The sequence below is a fragment of the Phyllostomus hastatus genome, unplaced genomic scaffold, assembly GCF_019186645.2.
Source record: "Phyllostomus hastatus isolate PE091 unplaced genomic scaffold, TTU_PhHast_1.1 phas_contig_38, whole genome shotgun sequence".
In the NCBI taxonomy this organism is placed as follows: domain Eukaryota; kingdom Metazoa; phylum Chordata; class Mammalia; order Chiroptera; family Phyllostomidae; genus Phyllostomus; species Phyllostomus hastatus.
Genome location: NW_025333869.1, coordinates 3083635 through 3105669, shown reverse-complemented (window position 1 = coordinate 3105669; position 22035 = coordinate 3083635). Strand labels below are relative to the sequence as shown.

General features: G+C 41.7%; 1 protein-coding gene across 1 annotated transcript in view; it reads right to left on the bottom strand.

Moving 5' to 3' along the window:
- The window catches only part of ZNF25 (zinc finger protein 25), a 52179-nt gene extending 44019 nt beyond the window's left edge, over nt 1-8160 (bottom strand). Inside the window, exons 1-2 of the mRNA XM_045841793.1 lie at nt 7600-8160; nt 5893-6004 (exon numbers count right to left, since the gene is read on the bottom strand). Coding sequence (XP_045697749.1) covers nt 5893-5907 — 15 coding nt within the window. The 5' untranslated portion in view covers nt 5908-6004; nt 7600-8160. The remainder of the gene's footprint in view (nt 1-5892; nt 6005-7599) is intronic.
- Between the last annotated feature and the right edge of the window lie 13875 nt (nt 8161-22035).

Here is a 22035-nt window from a genome sequence, read left to right as displayed (position 1 = left end):
TAATTACATTAGGCAAGATTAAAGGGGAGAATCATAAAAACAGAAATAAAAAAGACAGTTACCTACAAAGTAGTTCCAATGAGACTATCAGCTCATCTCTTAAAACAAATCTTGCAGGCAAGAAGGGGCTGGAAGAAGTATTCAAAGTCGTGAAACGTAAGGACCTACACTGAAGATTACTCTATCCAGCAATGCTGTCAATTAGAATGGGAGGGCAGATACAATGCTTCCCAGATAAGGTCACATTAAAGGAGTTCATCATTGCCAAGCCCTTATTATGTAAAATATTAAAAGGACTTATCTAAGAAAAAGATGATGATCAAACATATGAACAGTAGAATGATAACAAACTCACAAGTATCAACAAATGACCATAAAAACAAAAACAAACTAAGTAAACGACTAGAGCAGGAAGAGAATCACAGGAATGGAGATCATATGGAGGGTTATCACTGGGAGTGGGAGGGAGGAGAATGGGGGAAAGGTAGGGAGAATAAAAAGCATAAATGGTACGTACAAAATAGGCAGGGGGTGGCTAAGAATAGTATGGGAAATGGAGAAGCCAAAGAACTTATATGTATGAACCATGGACATGAACTAAGGTGGGGGAATGCTGGTGGGGAGGGTGCAAGGTGGAGAGCAATAAAGGACAGAGAAGAATGGGACAACTGTAATAGCATAATCAATAAAATATATTTTAAAAAGTCACTATGAAGATACAATACAATACTCAAAAGATTCAAATACTCAACCCAAAGGAAATACAATAAATCTCATTAGGATAAAGAGGAATCCATACAAAAACGTATTAGAGTAAAATCTATCTTTTTAAATATATTTCATTAATTATGCTATTACAGTTGTCCCATTTTCCCCCTTCATTCCCATTCACCCTGCACACTCTCTCCCACCCACATTGCCCCCCTTTAGTTCATGTCCATGTGTCATAAGTTCTTTAGCTTCTACATTTCCTATACTATTCTTGCCCTTCCCCTGTCTATTTTCTACCTACCACCTATGCTACTTATTCTCTTTACCTTTTCCCCCTCTCTGCTCTCACTCCCCTGTTGCTAAACCTCCATGTGATCTCCATTTCTATGGTTCTGTTCCTGTTCTAGTTGTTTGCTTAATTTGTTTTTGTTTTTGTTTCAGGTGTGGTTGTTAATAATTGTGAGTTTGCCGTCATTTTTCTGTACATGTTTTTATATTCTTTTTCTTAGATAAGTCCCTTTAACATTAAATATAATAAGGGCTTGGTGATGAACTCCTTCAACTTGACTTTATCTGAGAAGTACTTTATCTGCCCTTCCATTCTAAATGAAAGCTTTGCTGGATAGAACAATCTTGGATGTAGGTCCTTGCCTTTCATGACTTGGAATACTTCTTTCCAGCCCCTTCTTGCCTGCAAGGTCTCTTTTGAGAAATCAGCTGACAGTCTGATGGGAACTCCTTTGTAGGTAACTGTGCCCTTATCTATCATTGCTTCTAGGATTCTCTCCTTCATTTAAATCTTGGCTAATATAATTATAATGTGCCTTGGTGTGTTCCTCCTTGGGTCCAGCTTCTTTGGGACTCTCTAAGCTTGCTGGACTTCCTGGAAGTCTATTTCCTTTGCTGGATTGGGAAGTTCCCCTTTATTATTTGTTCAAATAACTTTTCCACTTGTTGCTCTTCCTCTTCTCCTTGTGGTACCCCTATAACTGGGATGTTGACATGTTTAACGATGTCCTGGAGGTTCCTAAGCCTCTCCCCACTTTTCTGAATTCTTGTTTCATCATTCTTTTCTGTTTGGTTGTTTCTTTCTGCCTTCTGGTTCACTCCATTGATTTGAGTCCCAGTTTTCTTCCCATCACTACTGTTTCCCTGTACATTTTCTGTTATTTCACTTAGCATAGCCTTCATTTTTTCATCTAATCTGTGACAAAATTCAACCAATTCTGTGAGCATCCTGATCACCAGTGCTTTGAACTGTGCATCTGATAGGCGGCCTATCTTTGTCACTTAGTTGTATTGTTCTGGGGCTTTGATCTGTTCTTTCATTGGGCCATTTTGTTTTTGTTTTTGTTTTTTGTCTCGATGCACCTGTTATGTATGAGGGGCAGAGTGTTAGGTGTTCACGAGGGTGGGGCAACCCAATTGCCAGGTTGCGGTGCTGTATGTGGGTCAGGGATCAGAGAGGGAACAATAGCTCTTGCTCCACTCTCTGTCAAATTTCAGTCCCTTCCACCACTTCTGCCAAGCAAACTGGGCTGTTCTGGTGCTAATTCCCATGTGGGTGGACTTGTGTATATTCTGGGACCCTGAGGGTTTCTCCAACAAACTCTCCTGTGAGGCTGGGAGAGTCTCCCAGTACCTCAACCCCCACAGGCATTTTCAATTGGTGTTTTGAGGCTTTATTTCCCTGTGCTGGGACCCTGGGTTGTGCAGTCTGTCTCATTCCCCAATTTTGCCTGGTTTATCTGTGTGCAAATGCAAGACTGCCCAGTCAGCCAGCTGCCTTGCACACTGTGCCCTGCTCCACAATCACAGCCTTGCTGGGTCTGCCCGCTGCCACCCCGAGCCCAGGGTCCACAAGCCATCGCTTTTTTTGCCGCGACCCCTCTCCACCCAGCTGCCTGACTCCGTCCCTCCTAGCATTCTGGATGAACGTATCTATTTTAACTCCTTGGTTGTTGGACTTCCATACAGTTCAATTTTCTGTCAGTTCTGGTTGTTTTTTTGTTTCTAAATTTTTCTTGTCCTTATTTTGGTTCTGCGAGGAGGCGCAGTGTGTCTACCTACGCCTCCATCTTGGCCGGCAGTCTAAAATCTACTTTTTTATTATTGTTCAAGTACAGTGGTCTGTCTTTTACCCCCACCACTGCCCCCGCCCCAGCCATTCCCACCTTCCTCCCCTGATTCTACCCCACCTTGTTTTTGTCCATGGGTCCTTTATAGTTGTTCCTAAACACCCTTCACCCTTTCCCTCCCATTTTCTCTTCCCACCTCCCCTCTGGTTACTGTCAATTCTTAATTTCAATGTCTCTAGTTACATTTGTTTGCTTATTTGTTTTGTTGATTAGGTTCCACTTATTTAGAGTAAAATGTATTTTAAAAGTTGCTAGTGCAAAACAGACAAATTTACTTTATTTATTTATTTTTTAAAAGATTATTTATTTATTTATTTTTAGAGAGGGAAGGGAGGGAGGTAGAGAGAGAGAGAGAGAGAGAGAGAGAGAGAGAGAGAAACATCAATGTGCGGTTGCTGGGGGTCATGGCCTGCAACCCAGGCATGTACCCTGGCTGGGAATCGAACCTGTGACACTTTGGTTCACAGCCCGCACTCAATCCACTGAGCTACACCAGCCAGGGCAACAAATTTACTTTAATTGTCTGAAAAATAGGCAGGTGAATTTTCAATAGCATCAGTAACAGAAGATGGTGAATGCTTTTCAATGCTTTAAAAGAACTATCAACCAAGAAATCTATACACTGTGAAAAAGTTCATGGATATTTCAGATAAACAAAACTGAAAATTTTCTACCAGCAGACCCTCACTAAAACAAACAAGCACACAAAATAAAAACAAAACCTATCAAGGCTGTTTTCAATCACAAGAAATGTATGTCAATAGTACTTGAGAAATGCAAAAAGAAGTAAGAGATCTTCTAATCTGGTCAAAATGACTATGAACATACAAAAAATTCTAAAATCTGCAAAAAATAAACTTCTACAAGAGTTGGCAGTGATGATTGCACACAAAATTACTTTAAAAACAAATGGGCTCACTAGTCATTTCTGCCATCCCAGGATGACCATTCAGCAGTTAATTGCAGAGCATAAGGTCAGGAAAATAACATGTGTCATCCTGAATGAATTCTGGATAAGAAGAATTTCATAAGAGATATAAATATGTTCAAGATTGACATACAACTGTAGAATAGGTTAATTTTTTGAGCTTCCTCCTACTTCACTTCTCCCTCCTTCTAAAGTCTCTTTCTCTCTACCATAGTCTTTTAACAATTAAAAGACTATGGCTTTTAATTAATGACAGATAATGCCCACAGCAAAAATTTATGATATGGTAATAATAACACTTGAAAGGGTGATTTTGATTATTATGTAAAACAGACTATGTCAAGTGCTTGCAAAGGGCTGGGCATTTAATTAATTGCCAAATGAGCTCTTTTGGTTTTAAAAATTAAATTTAAAAAGTAGGAAATGATTGCCACAGAAATAAAATTAGTTTTCAATGAATAATAATGTAAGAGATTAAGGAGGGTCACACAGGGACTTCAAAGGTACTAGCAAATTTTATTTAAGCCAGAGAGGAGATACACTGTTGTTTACTTAATCAGTGTTCCCTAAATTATACACAAATGTTATGTGCATTCCTTTTTAATGCACCAATAAATAAAATCAAAATTCAATGTTTTCTACAACATACAAGGTCCTACATATTCTAACTCCTTTTACCTCTTTGATTTTACCTCTCACCTTTCTTTCCTCTAAATCACTTCTCTCTAGCTTCTATGCCCTACATACTGTTTCTGGAATATGTTTCAGGGTGTTTGTACTTGGTGTTTCTCTTATCTAGAAGGCTCTTCTGCTCTATTTCTACTTAGCTCCCTGTCTCATTTAATTCAGAATTTTCCTTAAATATTACCTTTTAGAATGGGCATTCCCTAACCAACTTATTCCCTGTTCCTCACTTCACTGCATCTCTCTGTTATCATAAACTGCTAGAGTTTGTCTCTCAGCACACATATCAGATATATTACTCCTGAACAACAATAATTTAAAAAAGAGATATTACTCAAATGTTGACACATTATATAATATATCAAAAGATCATATTTGTTATACTGTCACCTCTCTCATCAGAAAAGTCTGTATGAGAAGTTGTCAAGTTGATAGTGAAGGATACAAGTTTCTCAAAATTCTAATTTTCACTTAAAGCTTACATTTTAACATTGGCAACAAATAGTGACAGTTATTTTCAGTGACAGGTTCACTGCACTGACTTTTGAGAAAATGTTTGTTAAATACCCAAGTCTGAATTACCAGTTTGTCTGCCAGTTGCTCCTTCAAGTAAAAATAGTATTCCATAAAAGAATGGGTAGATGAACTCACAAATCAAAGAATCACACAAGTACCTTTTTCCTTCAATACAACCAGCCATCATACTTCAGGGTGCAGCAAAAGTACTTTGTGTGAACTTCCTATTTTGTCACACTGAATATTAAAAAGAGAGGTACCCAAGGGTCAAGATTTAATAAAATTAATTTTTACTATTTTATCAAGGATATCCTTTTTTATTTTTTTTAAAGATTTTATTTATTTATCTTTTAGAGAGGGAAGGGAGGGAGAAAGAGAGAGAGAGAGAAACATCAATGTGCGGTTGCTGGGGTCCGCGGCCCCCAACCCAGGCATGTGCCCTCACTGGGAATCGAACCTCTGACACTTTGGTTTGCAGCCCGCACTCAATCCACTGAGCTATGCCAGCCAGGGCTTTATTTTATCAAGGATATCCTTAAGGTGAGCACATTGCAGAGGAATGCAATGTCTTTGAGGTTACTATCTTAATTTATGCCAAACAGGCAGCAATCTATTCACCATTTTTACACCATCAGTGTGAATGTCAATACTGTAAACTACAATTTGCATCTTAATATTCATTCTGACACATAGCCATTGAAAAGGTCTTAGGACTTCCAGGGGCCTGAGGACCACGTTTTGAGAACTGCAGTGCTAGTCAAACAGTATTTTCCCTGAAGGTGATTTTTAACTGTTTAATTTTTTAAATTTAAAATATGGGCTCTCTTTCATAAAACTCATTGAAAATACACACACACATGCACACGCACACACGCAAACACAGTGAAAAAAGTAAGGACTAAGTAAATGACTCACCTGGAATTTGTTCATTTTCTACTGCTCTTGGGAAAGGATATGCTATGAAGCTAGCACAGCGAAAGTTGGAAACAGAAGTCATAAGACCTTATCTTGCAGCCTCAGGAATCACCTGTGAGAAATTTACAGACAACAGTTTAGTAAAAGGTAAACCTCTGGAAAAACAGTCTTCTGAGACCTGAGAAGGAATAGGAAGGACCATGATAAAGGAGTAACCACCTGTTCTCTGGTGACTCTGAAAAATCTTGGTGACTTTGGGATATTTTTGAGTGAATCTAAATATTTTTTCCTATTGGCTGTTTTGAAAATTATGTGTCTGTTTATTAAATAACTCAAAAGAATTGAAAACGTAAACATCCAATAATAGATTGGCTAAGCAAGGCACATTATATCCAAAGTATGGAAATCATGTTGGTATTACAAAGGATAGTGAAGAGAAATGTTTAAATTACAAGTCATAACAATTTTTTCTTATTACTATTACAAACCCCACAAGTTTCAGAGAGTCTCCAAAGCTCTCAAAAATAAGATGTTTCATCTCTCTAATTTGCAGTTTCTCAAAAATCACTTCAAGAACCTTGTGTTGACTTAAATATAATATAGTGGAACTGTTCCATGTTAGGCTCTGCTATTAAGAAATGTAGTGATTGTCTTATTTTCAATGTTATCTTTAACATGAGAAAGAATTAGATAATTTTGAACAACCCTTTATGCACTATTCTGATTCTTTAAGTCCTGACCCAGTGCCACAAAGCCAGACAGTACCATGGAATTCACTGTCCCCTCCAAACTTTGGCTAGGCCTAGGGTAAAATTTAATTATGCCTTAATGAATTTTGACATGGCCATCTAATCTGCTGACAATAACACAAACATAACTTCTAAAATAACAATTTGGTGCCATAATCCCATATCATGTACTTTGTGCAGGTAGCAAAAATTAACTAGATGCCAGGATGCCCATAATGATTAGATCCTTCCCACATGTAGTACAAACCACTTCTAGTTAGTTGGCTTGGTGCTTACAAAATGCTTAATTAGTAAGCCCAGCCAATTATAGGCGTTATGATATCACTTTCATAATATGGTGCATGGATGAAATTGCAGTTTTCATTTTTAAAATTTCTGTCTCATTTCCCATCTTGCCTGGATAAGATGGATTCCCAGCTTCTCCAGTAAAACTTAAAAGTCAGGGCTTAAGTTATGGTTTTGATTTACATGTTTAACAATTTTGTGAGAATAAAAAGAGATTGGAGAATGCAGGTATAACATTTTGCCACAAGAGTTTGGAGGAAGCTTCAAAAATTTTTGGAAATAAAACAGACATGGTAAGATCAGTGTGCCCTAATTCACTACAGTTCACAATTAGGTTCTGGAGCAATTACTGTACTAAATACAATCCAAGACTTGATTTTAGTGTGGGAAACAGCATGAATTACAGAATAAAACAAGAGAGAATTTAAAGCCTATATGCTAATGCTGGGTAAAACAATTTCTCTCTCTGAAGTTTTGGTATTCAAATTTATTAAATGGAGGTGGTTAATACCAATCGAAAGGATGGTTATGATCATCACAACGATTAAATGAGCCAAAAATAAGGATCATCGTACCTTGTAACAATAAAAACAGCTTGCCTTTATTGAGTCATTACACTTTAAGTATTCTACCCTATTTAATACAGAAAACAACCCGAAAAGGTTAGTATTACCAATTTACAGATGAGTCACTGAATCCTACGAAGATTAATTGTTGCCTGGTTAATGGCAGGCGCCAGATCTGAGCCCAAATCCCTGGAGCTTCACAACGCCGGGCTCCGGGACGTGACACAGACAGCCGCTCCTGTGAGTAGTCCCTGCGATTCCCCGCAGCTAGACCTCTTGGGTTGCTCCTTTCTCCAGGTCTAGAAAGGTGGCTTCCGGGGAGAAACGGGCAAGCGGTTAACCGGCCTTGCGCCAGCCACAGCCCGGCTCCCTCCTCAGTGCCCCTCAGAGGCCAGCCTGAAGCTCAGAGCGGGTGGCAGCTCCACTTTCTCCGACTCGGCGCGCAGCTGCGGACTCAAAGCTCCCCCTTCCCGGGCTGGATGCCCCAGACAGGCCTTTGACACACGTGCCGGGGGCTTGGCCTGCACTACCGGCCGGCCACGCAGAGTCCAGGCCCTGTCCTGTGTAGCCCCCGTGGAACTGGAAACCTCGCGTCCTCTCCCCACTGCGGCGCCACAGAGAAAATGGCGACCCCTGAAAGGAGGTGGAATTGATGTAGCTCAGAAGTCTTCCCACGCCCCGCTCTGGATTACCATCCCCCTAGCTGCCAACTCATTTCATATGACGTAAGGAGGTTGGCTTTCTCCAGGGACCTGAGTGTCTGCTGCTGGCATTTGTAGGCAGCCTAGTGCTTCCACTGCTTTCTCATACTGACAGCTGATGAGAACTGGCAACTCGCAATCAACTACCCTGTGGTGGTGCAATGAATATTAATAAGTTAAAGAAAGTACTTGAGACTAAGTAAATTAGACCAAAGAATAATACCCTGTAACAGCTGACTTTATCTTAGGAATGCTAGCTTTTGAAGTTATTCAAATTATACGAAAAACATGTAATAGAGAAAATTTTGTATAAACAAAATCAATACTAACGCCACACATACTGAAACCAGAAAAGCCAGTGTTGGTGCTGCTTGTCATCTACCAGACCCAATAAGCAGAGACAGGAATTGAGTTTTGATGGGTACTTTATTCAGATGGCCAGCCATCTGAGAAGATGGTGGGTTTGTACCCTCACAGAGCATCTTACATTTCCTTTCAAGCCAGCTTTCTTTTTTTATGGGGGCAGAAGTATAGGTAAGGGATTTGAGAAATTCAGGAAAGAGGTTAATCAGATAAAAGCTGCAGTCTGGCAATTTTCCTAACATCCTTTTATCCACTTACAGGTCATTTTCTTTATCCATGTCCTGGGAGTGGACTGTCTCTCCCTGGAACACAATGGCTTGGATACCACCTTGATTTCTTATGGTCTCTTATGGAGCACAAAGGTCAATAGGTTGTGATCTCCTGGAGCCAGTGTGGGCCCTACTTGTAGTCCCTGAAACAATACATTGACAACTAGGCTTATTAACTATTACATTAAATTAAACTTTTCCAACTCTTGAGTTCCCTATCATTCCTCCACTGTTAAACAATCTTACTTCTATGGGATCTGTTTCATATGAAAGTACTCATTTTGTTGTTGAGTGTGTATCTTAGCATTAGACCTTAGGCTTAGGAATACATTTAATTGCAGATCCACATAAAGGGGCACTTTGTATGCAACAACAAGCTATGATGAAGCAAAACAGTTTTTAGCACAGTCAACAAGAGTTGCACTCTCTTCAGCTTGGGCCTACATTGGTGGTTTTTAAGGAAAACATTTCCCTGTCCTTTGGAGTTACCACAGGTCCCCGATTATAAATATGAGTAGGTTATTTTCTCATTGATATGCTCAAACTGTATAATTTCAAAGGCTTTCTAGGGGAGTACAGACACCATAAGACATGTAGTACAAGTTTGTTCAACATAAGTTCCTCCTGCAAGACAAAATTCAGAGGTGTTTAGAATATTTTGCCAAATATACCCAAATATTTTTATCTCATTTGAAGGAACAAGTTCTCCATAACATAGGGTTAAAAAATAAATAATAAAAATAATGTAAGTCATTTGTTTTTGAAAGATGGCTTTCAGGACTTCTTGAGGTTCGGCAGTCCATTGTTCCTCTCGTGATTTCTTTACTCTGGTGTGATGAATACAAGGTTTTATTTCTGCCAACTTCACCATGGTGCGGGATGGTGAGGAGTATATCCCAAGGTTTAGTCTATTTTTCTTCTAGTTGGCTTTCTGGAAATCCTGTCATCCAAGTCTTGAGTGCACCTTATCTCCAGTTTCAAAGGAATGTAGCCATACCTGTGGGAGAGAGGTCTCTAATACAAGAAAGGTCATAAGCTATAGGTAAGTTCTGACTTAAATGTTATAAATAGTTCTTTACCTTCACTTCTTGATCTATATACATATCTTCCACCCCAATCATAACCTGAAATTGCTGCCTATACACAATTTCCTAAGGACTCAACTGAATCCCACTTTGAGGAGCCACCCTTATCCTGAGCCGGGCAATAGGTAAAGCTTGATCCCAATGGAGATAAATTTCTTGACACAGTTTGGCTATATTTTTCTTCAAGGTGTAACTCATCTTCTCTACCTTTCCAAAAGCCTGAGGTCTCCATGCTATGTGGAGTCTCCCCTTGATTCCTAAAAATTTACTAACCTTCTGTGTGATTACTGGAAAAAAAGCAGGTCCATTATCATTCTGGATGTTGCCAGGGAGGCCAAAGCAAGGGATTATTTCTTTCACTAAGGCTTTCACTACTTTGATGATATCTCTGTTCTAGTAGAATGGGCTTCTACTAATCCTGAAAAGGTGTCAACAAAGACTAACAAATATTTCCACCCTCAGACCCTTGGCATCTGGGTAAAGCTTATTTGCCAGTCCTCAAATGGTCTCTGTCCTTTGTATTGTTTACTTTCTTTCTTTTGATGTGGATCTGTCTTGGGATTATTCTTCTGGCACAAAACACAACTGACAGCTATATTTTTTTGTGGCACACCAAAAAATATATTTTTTACTAGTCTTATAAAAAATTGGTATAATTTTGATTCATTCACACCAGACAGCTAGCTATTGTTGTGCTGACTGTTGTCTTTTTTTAATAAAACACTTTTAAACTTTATCGTTGTTCAAGTACAGTTTTCTGCCTTTGCTCTCAATCTCTCCCCCGCACCCCATCCACACCTACTTCCCTCCCCTGATTCCACCCCTCCTTGTTTTTGTCCATGTGTCCTTTATAGTTGTTCCTGAAAACTCTTCACCCTTTTCCCCACATCATCCCCTCCCATCTCCCCTCTGGTTACTGTCTGTTTGTTCTTAATTTCAATGTCTCTGGTTATATTTTGCTTGCTTATTTGTTTTGTTGATTAGGTACCAGTTAAATGTGAGATCATATGGTATTTCTGACAACTATTTTTATATGACTTTAGAAATTCCAGGACCTGTGAGCCACCATTTAATATATGTGGTTAATGAGTCCCTTCCATAGTGTGTGGCCTCAAGCAAATACTTCATGATTGGCTCTACTAAATGTTCAGGAAGCAATATAACTTCTTTTTTATTCTTTCTCCATCCACTATCAGCAGCCTTTTCATCAAAACTCCAGCTCTCACCTTTCTCCAAGTCTGCAGTAAAATATTCAGGGTCAAAATGTGACAAATCTAGAACAGGTACCAAAGGCATTATAAATGTTCCTTCAGCCAGATTGTTTCCTCTAACCACTTCAGTGTCATTTTTTCTGATTTCTGGGGAAGTGCATAACTGCCACCTATAAAGGTACCTGAAAAATCTCTAATAATTTTAAAATTTCTGCTGCATGCTTATTCTCCTTTTTATTGGAAGTTAAGAGTTCTTTTTCCTTCCAGGTGGAACCATGTGGTTGCAAAATTAGGAAACCTTACCTTGAGTCGATATACACATTAACTCTCTTTTCACACAACAATTCCAGTGCCTTCATCAATGCAACCAGTTCAGTTTTTTAAGCAGAAGTTCCTAGCAGTAAGGCCTTAACCTCTACTATTCCTTCAGGAATCACAGCTGCATACCCACACTTTCTGTTTCCTTTGTCCATATAACTGCTTCCACCTCCTTATGGAGTTCAGTCTGCCTCTTCTAGAGGATGGTCCTGTAAATCAATTCTGCTAAAATAAACTTCATCAATTACGTCAGCACAGTCATGTATTAGTGTAGCCAAGTCTGGCTCCAGGAGAAGAGAGGAAGGGTTTAACTTATAATTTTGAGGGAGATGTTTGAATTGTCAAGAGGAATGGCTTGGTACATGCCCATTCTTTCAGCAGTGAGCCACAAATTTTCCTTTTGCTCCAGCTAGTTCAACACTTGGTGAGGTGCATAAATGATGATAGGCTATCCCAAGAAAAATTTTCAGATTCTTGTAAGAGCTCACAGGTGACTGGCACAGCTCTCAAGCAGGCTGGCTGCCCCTGGGCAGTGTAATCTAGTTTCTTTGACAAGTAAGTGATGGGTTGTGAAATGTCACTAAACATTTGGGTGAGGACTCCTAGGGCAATTCCCTGCCTTTCATGACTGTGTAGCTGAGAGTGCTTTACTAGGGTTGGAAGCCCCAAGACTGGTATAGCAGCCAGGTGTACCTTCAGGGACTCAAAAGCTTGGGTGTGCCCCTTCATCCATTCTGAAAGGATATATGTACTCCTTCATCCATTCCAAAAGGATATATTCTGGTCCTTTCAGAGTTTTCCCAGTTTAACAGATCTGATGTTGAAAACAAAGTATGTGCCCAATAATATCCCACAGGGATATTATTTATCCCACAGGAGTATTATCCCACAGGGTTTTAGCACAGGGTATTGCCCTGCTCTGGTAGGGGCTTTCCTCCACTGAATTTATGCCAGTTCAGGCTCACTTTCCCCAGTTTCCTCAGCTGAGTAAGGAGGAAGATCCCCCAGGGCTGGAGAGTCTATGGGAATGCCGACCATGCTCCTAGAACTCATAATATCTAGATTTTCCTGGGCCCTTTCCTCTGAGCTTCTGCTGTCTTTCACAGGCAAATTCCCTTTTCTCTGGACCATTAATCTATTTCCTTTTAATCCTGCATCATGACTGTGTAAACTCATGAAAGATTCTAGGTAAGGCATTTTGTCCCACTTCCCTGATCTTTGATAAAACAACTCTACTTAGAGTATAATACAGTAATTTAAAGACCCATTCAACAACCAGCACTCCCCCGAGTTTATATTATTCAATACATAAGTCAAACAGTATTACAATAAAAACCACTTTCTTTTTAGTCATAGGTTTATAAGTGTAGGTCCACCAATTAGCTAAAACTTGCCCCAAAGGGCTACTTCCCGGAATGAAAGCTTTCTCCCCAGTTCTGCCAGACAGAACCCCGTAATGTCACAAAAACCAGAAGGCCCCTTAATTAAGCCAGAATACACCTTTTCACCAGATAGAGGTCTGTAAACCAGAAGGCACCTCAGTTACTGATGATCTAAGTTGTAACCCAGGATTGTAACCTGAATCAGAAAGTGCAATGATTCAATCAAAAGTGAAGACAACAAGAAGTGCTGAGAGTCAGAGGAGGAGTCTCCAAGTGAAATTACTTTGCAGCTGCTAGGGAGTCTCTAAATCCACACCCAAGGGCCTCCCAGTCCAGGCAGCCATTGAACTTGTTACCACATACCCAGATTTACCAGAGAGTCCCAAAGGCTGTCCCAGCCGAGTTGCCAGAGTATGAAAGTGGAAAAGCTGGTGTTCATGATGCCTGTCATCTACCAGACTCAAAAAGCAGAGACAAGGATTGAATCTTTATGGATGTTTTATTCAGATGGCCAGCCATCTGAGAAGGTGGTGGGTTTGTACCTAACAGACCATCTTACATTTCCTTTCAAACCAGCTTTCTTTTTTTATATGGGGGCAAAAGTATAGGTAAGGGATTTGAAATTCAGGAAAGATGTTATCAGATAAAAGCTGCAATTTGGCAATTTCCCTAACATTCTTTCATCCACTGACAGGTCATTTTCTTTATCTGTGTCCTGTGTTCTGGGTGATCTTCTTTATCCATGTCCTGGGGGGTGGACTGTCTCTCCCTGGAACACAATGGCTTGGATACCACCTTGATTTCTTATGGTCTCTTCTGGAGCACAAAGTCGATCACTGTGGTGCCTGGTGTCAGAAAGGGCCATACCTACAGTTCCTGAAATAATAGCTTTTTATGTGCATTAACTACTAGGCTTACTAACTGTTACATTGTGGCAGGAAAAGAAAAACTCCAAAAGTTCCTCTGTAACTGTAACACTTGCAAAATTTCACACAGGACTGTAGAAGCTGACCAGTCATCACCAAGGCAACGGCCAGTTATCTCAAGGTCGTACACTAACTCCCATGATAAGTTTCTGTGCTCTGTAGCTTCTGCAAATTTCCTCCTGTGTTTTTCTCTTTTGTCTCCCATATGAGGTAGCTAGACATAACTTCCGCATTTAGCTTCTGTAACCTTGCTTCACCATGTAGGCAGGAAGCCTGGGACTATTTAAACCCCGGGAGAGTAAAGATTGGTGCTCAGGATTTGGGAATTAACCCCCCTTGAGCCCACGTATAATGAAGTTTGTGCTTCATTATCTCCCCGAGTATGGGTGGATTTTCCACAACATTTTGGTGCGTTGGCCAGGAAACTGCTCACGCAAGCAGGCATTTTGCCTCCGGTGAAGGCGACTGGGGGAACCGGCAGGGGAGCCCTGCCGCAGGGGAGGAGCACATGCCCTAGTGATTCCAGGCTTCCCAGGGCAAAGACTCCCCATGCACCGTCCCCGACTGCTCTAACACCCGGGTGGAGGGGAGAGACGAACCACGCGAACTGTTGGAGGCGCCATTCAGGAATCGGTGAGTGCCCCAAGGACCAGACCCAAGTACCAGGGTGGGGCTGATCACCCCCCAACTGGAAAATTCAGGAGTCTGGGCCAAGACCCAGACCATCAGACTCCTACTCGGGGGAGAACTGTGTGACTGTGTGTGAATGTCTGATTGGGCCCTCACCTGCAGCGGGCATGTGAAAGATCGCCTTTTCCTTTGTTTGTCTGTGTCAGTTGGGAGAATTCATCATGGGTTGGGGGGTTTTTCCACAGTACTAGCATGTATGTGGGTGCGCCACCATTTTGGGTAACATGGAGGACAAGCCACATGAGTGCCCCCCCCCCCAGGGTGGAGGTGCATGGTTGTGGTCATCTTGGATGATGGGTCATGTGAGAGCCCCTCCATCTTGGAACTGGGCAAGGTGCCAGGCTACAGGCTCTCTCCAGACTGCATCAGTCTGGTTCTCTGTGTAACTGGTTCTGGTAAGAATGGCTCTGAAGGACATGTACTGAAGTTTAAAGAAAACATCCTGTCTGTAGAGTGTTTGCAGGGTCTGAGCTTCAGAAAACTGCAGCCTGCAGTGCCAGGGACTTTCAGCTGTCCTTCCCAAAATGGGAAAGGAATCAGAATTTAAAAGAATAATGGTTAAATCTGAATAAATAAAATTATGTATAAAGAATATAAAGTTTTAAACCTGGAGTAAAGGAAACCTCAACTATTTGTTTTCTGGTTTTGTGGGAAAAGAGCAGTGTTGCTTCTGATCAAAACCCTCTGTACTTAAAATCTGTTTAAGGTTGCCTGTAACCGGTTGGGGAGGATGCCTTTGCCACTCGGGACCCAGGAAGGGTCATTTGGGGCTGATGAGTGCTTCAGTCAGAGGCAAAGCAGCATGTCTCTGCCAAAAGACCGGGCCTGAAGGAGCATGTCTCTGTGCGAGAGAATGCCCCTACCTGTGTACTGTTCTGGAAACTCTGTGTTTTGGGTTTTGCTCTGCATCTGCTCTGAAAAGGAAATTAAGGATTCCAGGGAAGGTTAAAACTTTACACTCTGTAGAAAAAGAAATAATTTATATATATATATATATATATAAAATTTATATATATATTTATATATATATATATATAAATGAAGAAGGTCTGTGGGAAACTGTAAAGATAAATAGAAAAGTAAAAGTTTTAGAAAAGAATTATGTGATGTTAGTTAATAATAAAAGGTATAAGGCATGGAAATACACTCTTGGTGGATATAAGAAAATGTATGAAAAAATAAAAAGGTTGTAAATGTTGCGAAAGTCTGTAGAAGTAAAGGTTTTAAAAAGCCCGGTGGATATCAGAAGGGAAAAGTTTTTCCTTCAGGCTTTGTATTTTTCTCCCTACCTGATCCCTCCAGAATTTGGCATTCTGAAGGAGTAAGTGAAAACATAAGGTTTCTTTGCATAAGACCAATAAGACCAGTAGTTAATGGTGGTTTTGTTGACCAAGACTTTGTAATGTCACGTCTGATGAAGGCATGTATGGGTTCTGGTCATCACCAGAAAGCCCTGAGGAACTGGGATTGACTTGTGAAGCTAGCATAAGCCCACGAGAAAAAGCCTGGTACTTTGGTTGGTTGTGCAGTTCATGGAAGTCTTTCCAGGGAAGGAACGAAGGTTGCTTTCATGAAAGATGGCCAAAAAGGAACCTGTGGGCACAATGAAAACCTCAAGGATCTGAGTGAAACAACTCGTACAGGCGAAGCCAGATGACAGATGTGTGGCTCTCCTTCTATGCCTTGAGGGGCGGACTGAGAAGTCAATCTGAAGGTTCCCTGTGTGAGTTCCAGCAAAGCAGAATTAAAGATCATAAGTAATCCAGGCTGCTCTTGGTGAGTTTATGCAAACGAACAGTCAAAATAAAAAACAGAACTCAAAGTAGTCCCTTTAATAACAGTGAGGGTGATCTTAAGGAGAAAAATTATGACTCAAGGAAAATCACTGTGCCCAGTATTAAACATCAGAATAATGCAGCTAACTGTCTTAAAGGTTTGTTTTCATTGGAAGGTTAAAACTGGTTTTGTAATATCATCAAAATGTACAATTTACAGGTATGAAGGACCTGTCAAATTGCCATTGCTGAATGTCATTGCAGGAAAGACTGCACAACTGAATGCCTTCCCAAAAGACAGTCTCACAGGCACAGAGACTGGTTTGGGGACTATTGTGTAAATTAACCTGTGTGTTCTTGTGTTTTCATAGGACGTATGCCTATGACTTAATTACCTGAGTGATTGGTTGCAATATAGGCCCCACTTAAGGAGCCCATTTTTCATCATCACCCCCTGGAGCTCAATGGTTTGGCTAAACTAAGTGATTCGGTTAGTTAGCAGTTTGGGCGATCTGTGGGCTTCACTTTAAAACTGATTTTCCCTTTTCTGTTTTAGTGGCTTGAACAGGAAAGGTTTAGATATCTAAAAGGAGGGAAATCATAATATATTCCCTCAGCCTGAGTAAAGTATAATAGACCACAAAAGCTTTGGATAGATGTAGCATGTCTTGTACACCTTCCTCCAGATAAGCCATACCTAAGCCCCTCCCTTTGTCATTTAATGGTTATGATTTAATTGTGCCTTCCAGCTCTTTCCAAATCTGTCACCTCCAGAATATGACCAGGATGCCAATGGTCCAGTAATGCCAGCCTTTGGACACTGAGCCTGCGACTCCCTGGTAACAGCCAACTGACCAGGATTCTGTAAGGTCCTTCCCCTTACAGGAAGGACTCCCTTCATGCTGCACCCCCTTTCAGGGCACCCCAGACCCACGGGTAGGTAGGACAACATCCATTTCCAGCCAGAAGTAGTTACAAGAAGATAAGACCTTTGTCCATTGTCCTTTAAAAGAATTTAAAGTGGGTATGTACCTCAAATGAAAAATTGTTACAAGGTGCAGCCAAGAGGGGGGACCCCAAATGGGCATTTGGGATGGAGTCCAGAACTCAAGGCACCCAGGAGATTTTAAGATGTCTTCACCCCTTCCCCATGGGTGTGAGTTGGGGGAGGGGCACACAGAGCAAGAACATGCAGGGCTGTTTTGTACAGCAACAGCTTTACGGCCAATCCATGGCATAGTCATTTGACATAGCTATAGCCTTTGGCTGGTCACTTAGGTATGCTGAATAGCTGTGGCCATGCTCTGGGCCAGGGAGATAAAGAAAGACTCCGCCCCCCACCCAAGATGTGACTGGGAGGCAGGAACCCGAGTTACAGCACCTGAGTTGGGAGCTTGAAGAAGATTGGCTCCATAACATGGGGCCACACCTGCCCAGACCCATGATAGCAGCCAGACAGGAGCGGGTACTGGCCTGTCCAGGATCTGTGGGCTGTCTACGAAGCAACCGACAGTCGCCACTCAATGGTCCTGAACCCATACACCCTCCCAAGATAGCTTCCCCCAACAGCAACTTGGTTTACCTGCCTTGATCTGAAGGATATCTTCTGCATTCCTGTGGCACCTTCCAGCCAACCCATTTTTGCCTTTGAATGGAAAAATCCACACACAGCGGTCAAGACTCAGTTGACCTGGACTAAACTGCCCCAGGGGTTTAAGAACTCCCCAACCCTATTTGGGAAGCCCTAGCAGGAGACACCTCACTAAGGGGGGGCAGACCTGACGATTCTGCAGTACATGGACGACCTCCTCCCAGTGGCCCCATCCCAGGAACGGTGCCGGGAGGAAACGCACACGCTGCTGAAGTGCCCCCTACAGCCATCTGTGCAGTCCTCTGTCATGGCCCTTCACGTTGCTCCGTCAGGTTCACCTGCCCCAGTGGCTTGCAAGCTCCCTTGGGGCTCTGGCAATGTTGCCAGGTGCAGAGCTCAGCAACCAGCCTTGCCGGAAGTACTCACGGTGTGATCAAGGGCGCGGACAGAAAATGGCAGAGTTGCCAATGCCCTCCAGAACCTTGTCTAATTTCTGAGAAAAATGCTCGTTCTCCTGAGGAAAAGCCAGCCTGCACCTTGCGGCTGTGGAACTCGGCCCTACTACCAGGCTTTGAAGGGTCCGGACATTAAGAGAAAGCCTTCCAAAATATTAAGAGGTGCCTCAGTAATGTTCCTGCCCTTGGACTGTCAAAGCTGGGGTGGCCTTTTAATCTGTATACCCACAAGAGAGACAAGGTAGCCCTTGGGTCCTGACGCAGCCTGTCGGACCATGGCAACACCCGGTAGCTCACCTGTCTAAGCAGTTGGACCGTGTCGCCACCGGCTGGCCACCTTGTGGACAGTCGGTGCTGCCGTGACCCTCTTGCAGAAGGCAGACAAGTGAACTCTAGGCCAAGAAGTCAGTCTTCACGTACCACATGCAGTGAACAGCCTCCTTGCTGGGCAGGGGCATAAGTGGCTGTTGAACCCCAGACTAACTCAATACCAGAGCATCCTCCGAGGAAACCCGAGGGTGCATGTTAAAACCATGAAACAAGTCAATCCAGCCACCTACTTACCGGCAGAACTTAGAGAGCTGGACCATGACTGTCTTAGAGTAACTAAAGAGGTCCACGCCAGCTGGCCAGACCTCCAGGACCAGCCCCTGGCCCAACCTGATGTTGATGTCACCCACTACGTGGATGGAAGCAGCTATATGGTTGAGGGCAGGAAAGTCGCTGAGTATGCAGACCAGAAAACTGGACTGCCCTGGACAAACTTACTGCTGCAGGAGTCACCCCTTGGATCTACTACAGCCGGGCCAAGACAGCAGCAGATCCCGAAAACCCGAGGACTAAGCCTGTGCCTAAAAAATCCCCATGCTAAGACACTGGAGGACGCCAGCCAGTAAAAAATAGCCGCCAGCCACCAAGAAATAGACCATTGCTCTGCAGGGTACCTGACTTTAATTGGCACCTTCGCAGGAGCATTGGCAATTGGACTAGTAACTGTGGCCCCTAAGAAACGGAATCCCTGAAAAGCGGGTCACCCTAGAAATAGTTTGTCTCTGTTTAATCTCTGTATTTGAATTTATTGTATGCTTTGCTTAACAAATGCGGCCCCTGTCTGCAAAGGGGTATTTGACCCAGCCTGCAAATGTAATACCCCCGGGTATAGGATTATGCTCAGCGGTAGAGTGGTCTCTTACTATCTCCCGGGGTCAGCTTTCAGTTCCTCCACTGACTTGCCATTGGGTTGCGTTCAGTCACAGCAATCCCTCTGCACTTGGGGAGAGAAGGTATACCAGACTGGAGTAACATCCAGGACCATGAAGTACCAGACCTGAAGGTGTCAGGCATATGGGACCCTGCATCCTCCGGACCTTGGTCCAACACCTAGGGCTACAGTAACTTGTAGGGCATCCGCCACAGTGCTAGCCCTCCAGTGGTACCAACACCAGTATCAGCAGTTGTAACCCTCCCAAGGACCTCAGCCTTATAGCCAGGTATTAGTGATGCTAAAAGGGATAAAACATCTTATAGCATCAAAGGGGGGAATGTGGCAGGAAAAGAAAAACTCCAAAAGTTCTTCTGTAACTGTAACACTTGCAAAATTTCACACAGGACTGTAGAAGCTGACCAGTCATCACCAAGGCAATGGCCAGTTATCTCAAGGTCGTACACTAACTCCCATGATAAGCTCCTGTGCTCTGTAGCCTCTGCAAATTTCCTTCTGTGTTTTTCTCTTTTATCTCCCATATAAGGTAGCTAGACCTAACTTCTGCATTTAGCTTCTGTAACCTTGCTTCGCCACGTAGGCAGGAAGCCCGAGGCTACTTAAACCCCAGGAGAGTAAAGATTGGTGCTCAGGATTTGGGAATTTACCCGCCTTGAGCCCATGCGTAATAAAGTTTGTGCTTCGTGCTTCATTATCTCCCTGAGTGTGGGTGGATTTTCCACAACAACATTGAACTAAAATTTTCCAATTCTTGAGTCCCCCATCAATACCATTTACCAAGGTGGGGGAAAACACTTAATGTTAGGTGCATATTCTTCTGAGATTTTTTTTTCTAGCTTTATCCTAATGGTATAGAAATATTCAACTTCTTCAACTTCATTTCACTAAGGAACAGATACTGAATACATGCTGATTCCCTGGTCAGTAACTTTTTGACATCAATTTAGACTCATGCAAGCAGTAGACATGAGTTTCCATTCAAAATAATTATGAAAATATTGTTTTTCATAATAAAATTATTTTTAAATTATATTTTATTGATTATACTATTAGAGTTGTCCTGATTTTTCTCCCTTTGCCCCCTCCACCCAGCACCCCTTACTGCCTCAGGCAATCCCACCATTGTTCATGCTCATGGGTCATGCATATAAGTTCTTTGACTGCTCCATTTTCTACACTGCACTTTACATCTCTGTACTGTGACTCCCTATTTGTACTTAATAAAATTAATTTTAAAACATAGAATTCATATAGAGGGAAAATATGTACATATATTTAAGTATGTGTGTACATATGTTCAGGGTGGAGGAAAACAATTTACATTTGTTCATATGGAAGATAATATAATAATTAATAACTAATAATATAAGTGTGAACTGTGTGTTTTGGGTACTTACAGCTATAAACTTACTTTTGCCTCACCCTGTATATATGTGTACACACATGCACACACGCACACACACTAGTTTTATGGATGAAAGGTGCTGGGGAAATAAAAATTTCTCTTATCAAACCAGAAAATCCTCTCCACAGATGGGGAAAAAAAGAAACTATTTTTGATAGGAATTAAACTAGACTGTGGTAAGCATCCTAGGACATCTGCTGCTCAGTTTGCAAAGACAGAAGTATCACACTTTTAAGTAGCCAGGTGTATATATCCCATTCAATGGATTTAACCCATGTGCTAAACATAGTTGATCCTAAATTCACCAGGTAAATAGGGTGACTGGCTACCTGTGTTGGTTACATTTGAAAGGCATAGCTAAAGGCCTTTAGGAAGGAGTTTTCCTGGTGTATAAAAATAATGAGAGACTTATTTACTTTTTAAAAAGTTTTACATATATATCAAAAGGACAAATAAGCCAGGCAGTGAAAGACAAATACCATATGATCTCACCTTTAACAGGAACCTAAACAACAAAACAAAGAAACAACCAAAATATAACCAAAGACACTGAAATAGAGGACAGGCTGACAGTGACCAGAGGGGAGAGAAGAGGGAATTTCAGGGGAGATGGGAAGGGTTTACAGGAACAAATTTAAAGGACACATGGACAAAATCTAGGGGAAGGTGGTAAGGGGAGGGAAGTGGGGAGGGTTGGGTGGGTGGGCTGGAATGAGAGTAAAAGGGAAAAAACTGTACTTGATCAATTATTTTTTAAAAAGGGACAAATAAAAATTTTACAATTTTTTCAAGGAAATGCCCTAAGAAAACCTAGGAGCAAATGTCTTATTCCCTTTGCTCACCTGGAAAATCATACTGTTTTATACTTACAATTACCTTCACAGAAAATTCTATATAACTTAATTTAATTTTTAAAATTTTCACTTTTTTTTTACTGTTTTCCAACCCTGGTGATCAATGGGGTGATAGATGTCACAGCCAGATCTCCCTCAGATCCATTTATTGTTTTTCAAGTACAGTTGTCTCCACTTTCCCTCCACTACTCCCCACTGCACCACACATCCCCATCTCCTACTCTCAACCTTATCTCCATTTGGTTTTATCCATGTGTCCTTTATATGAGTTCCTTGATAACAATCCCCCTTGTCAC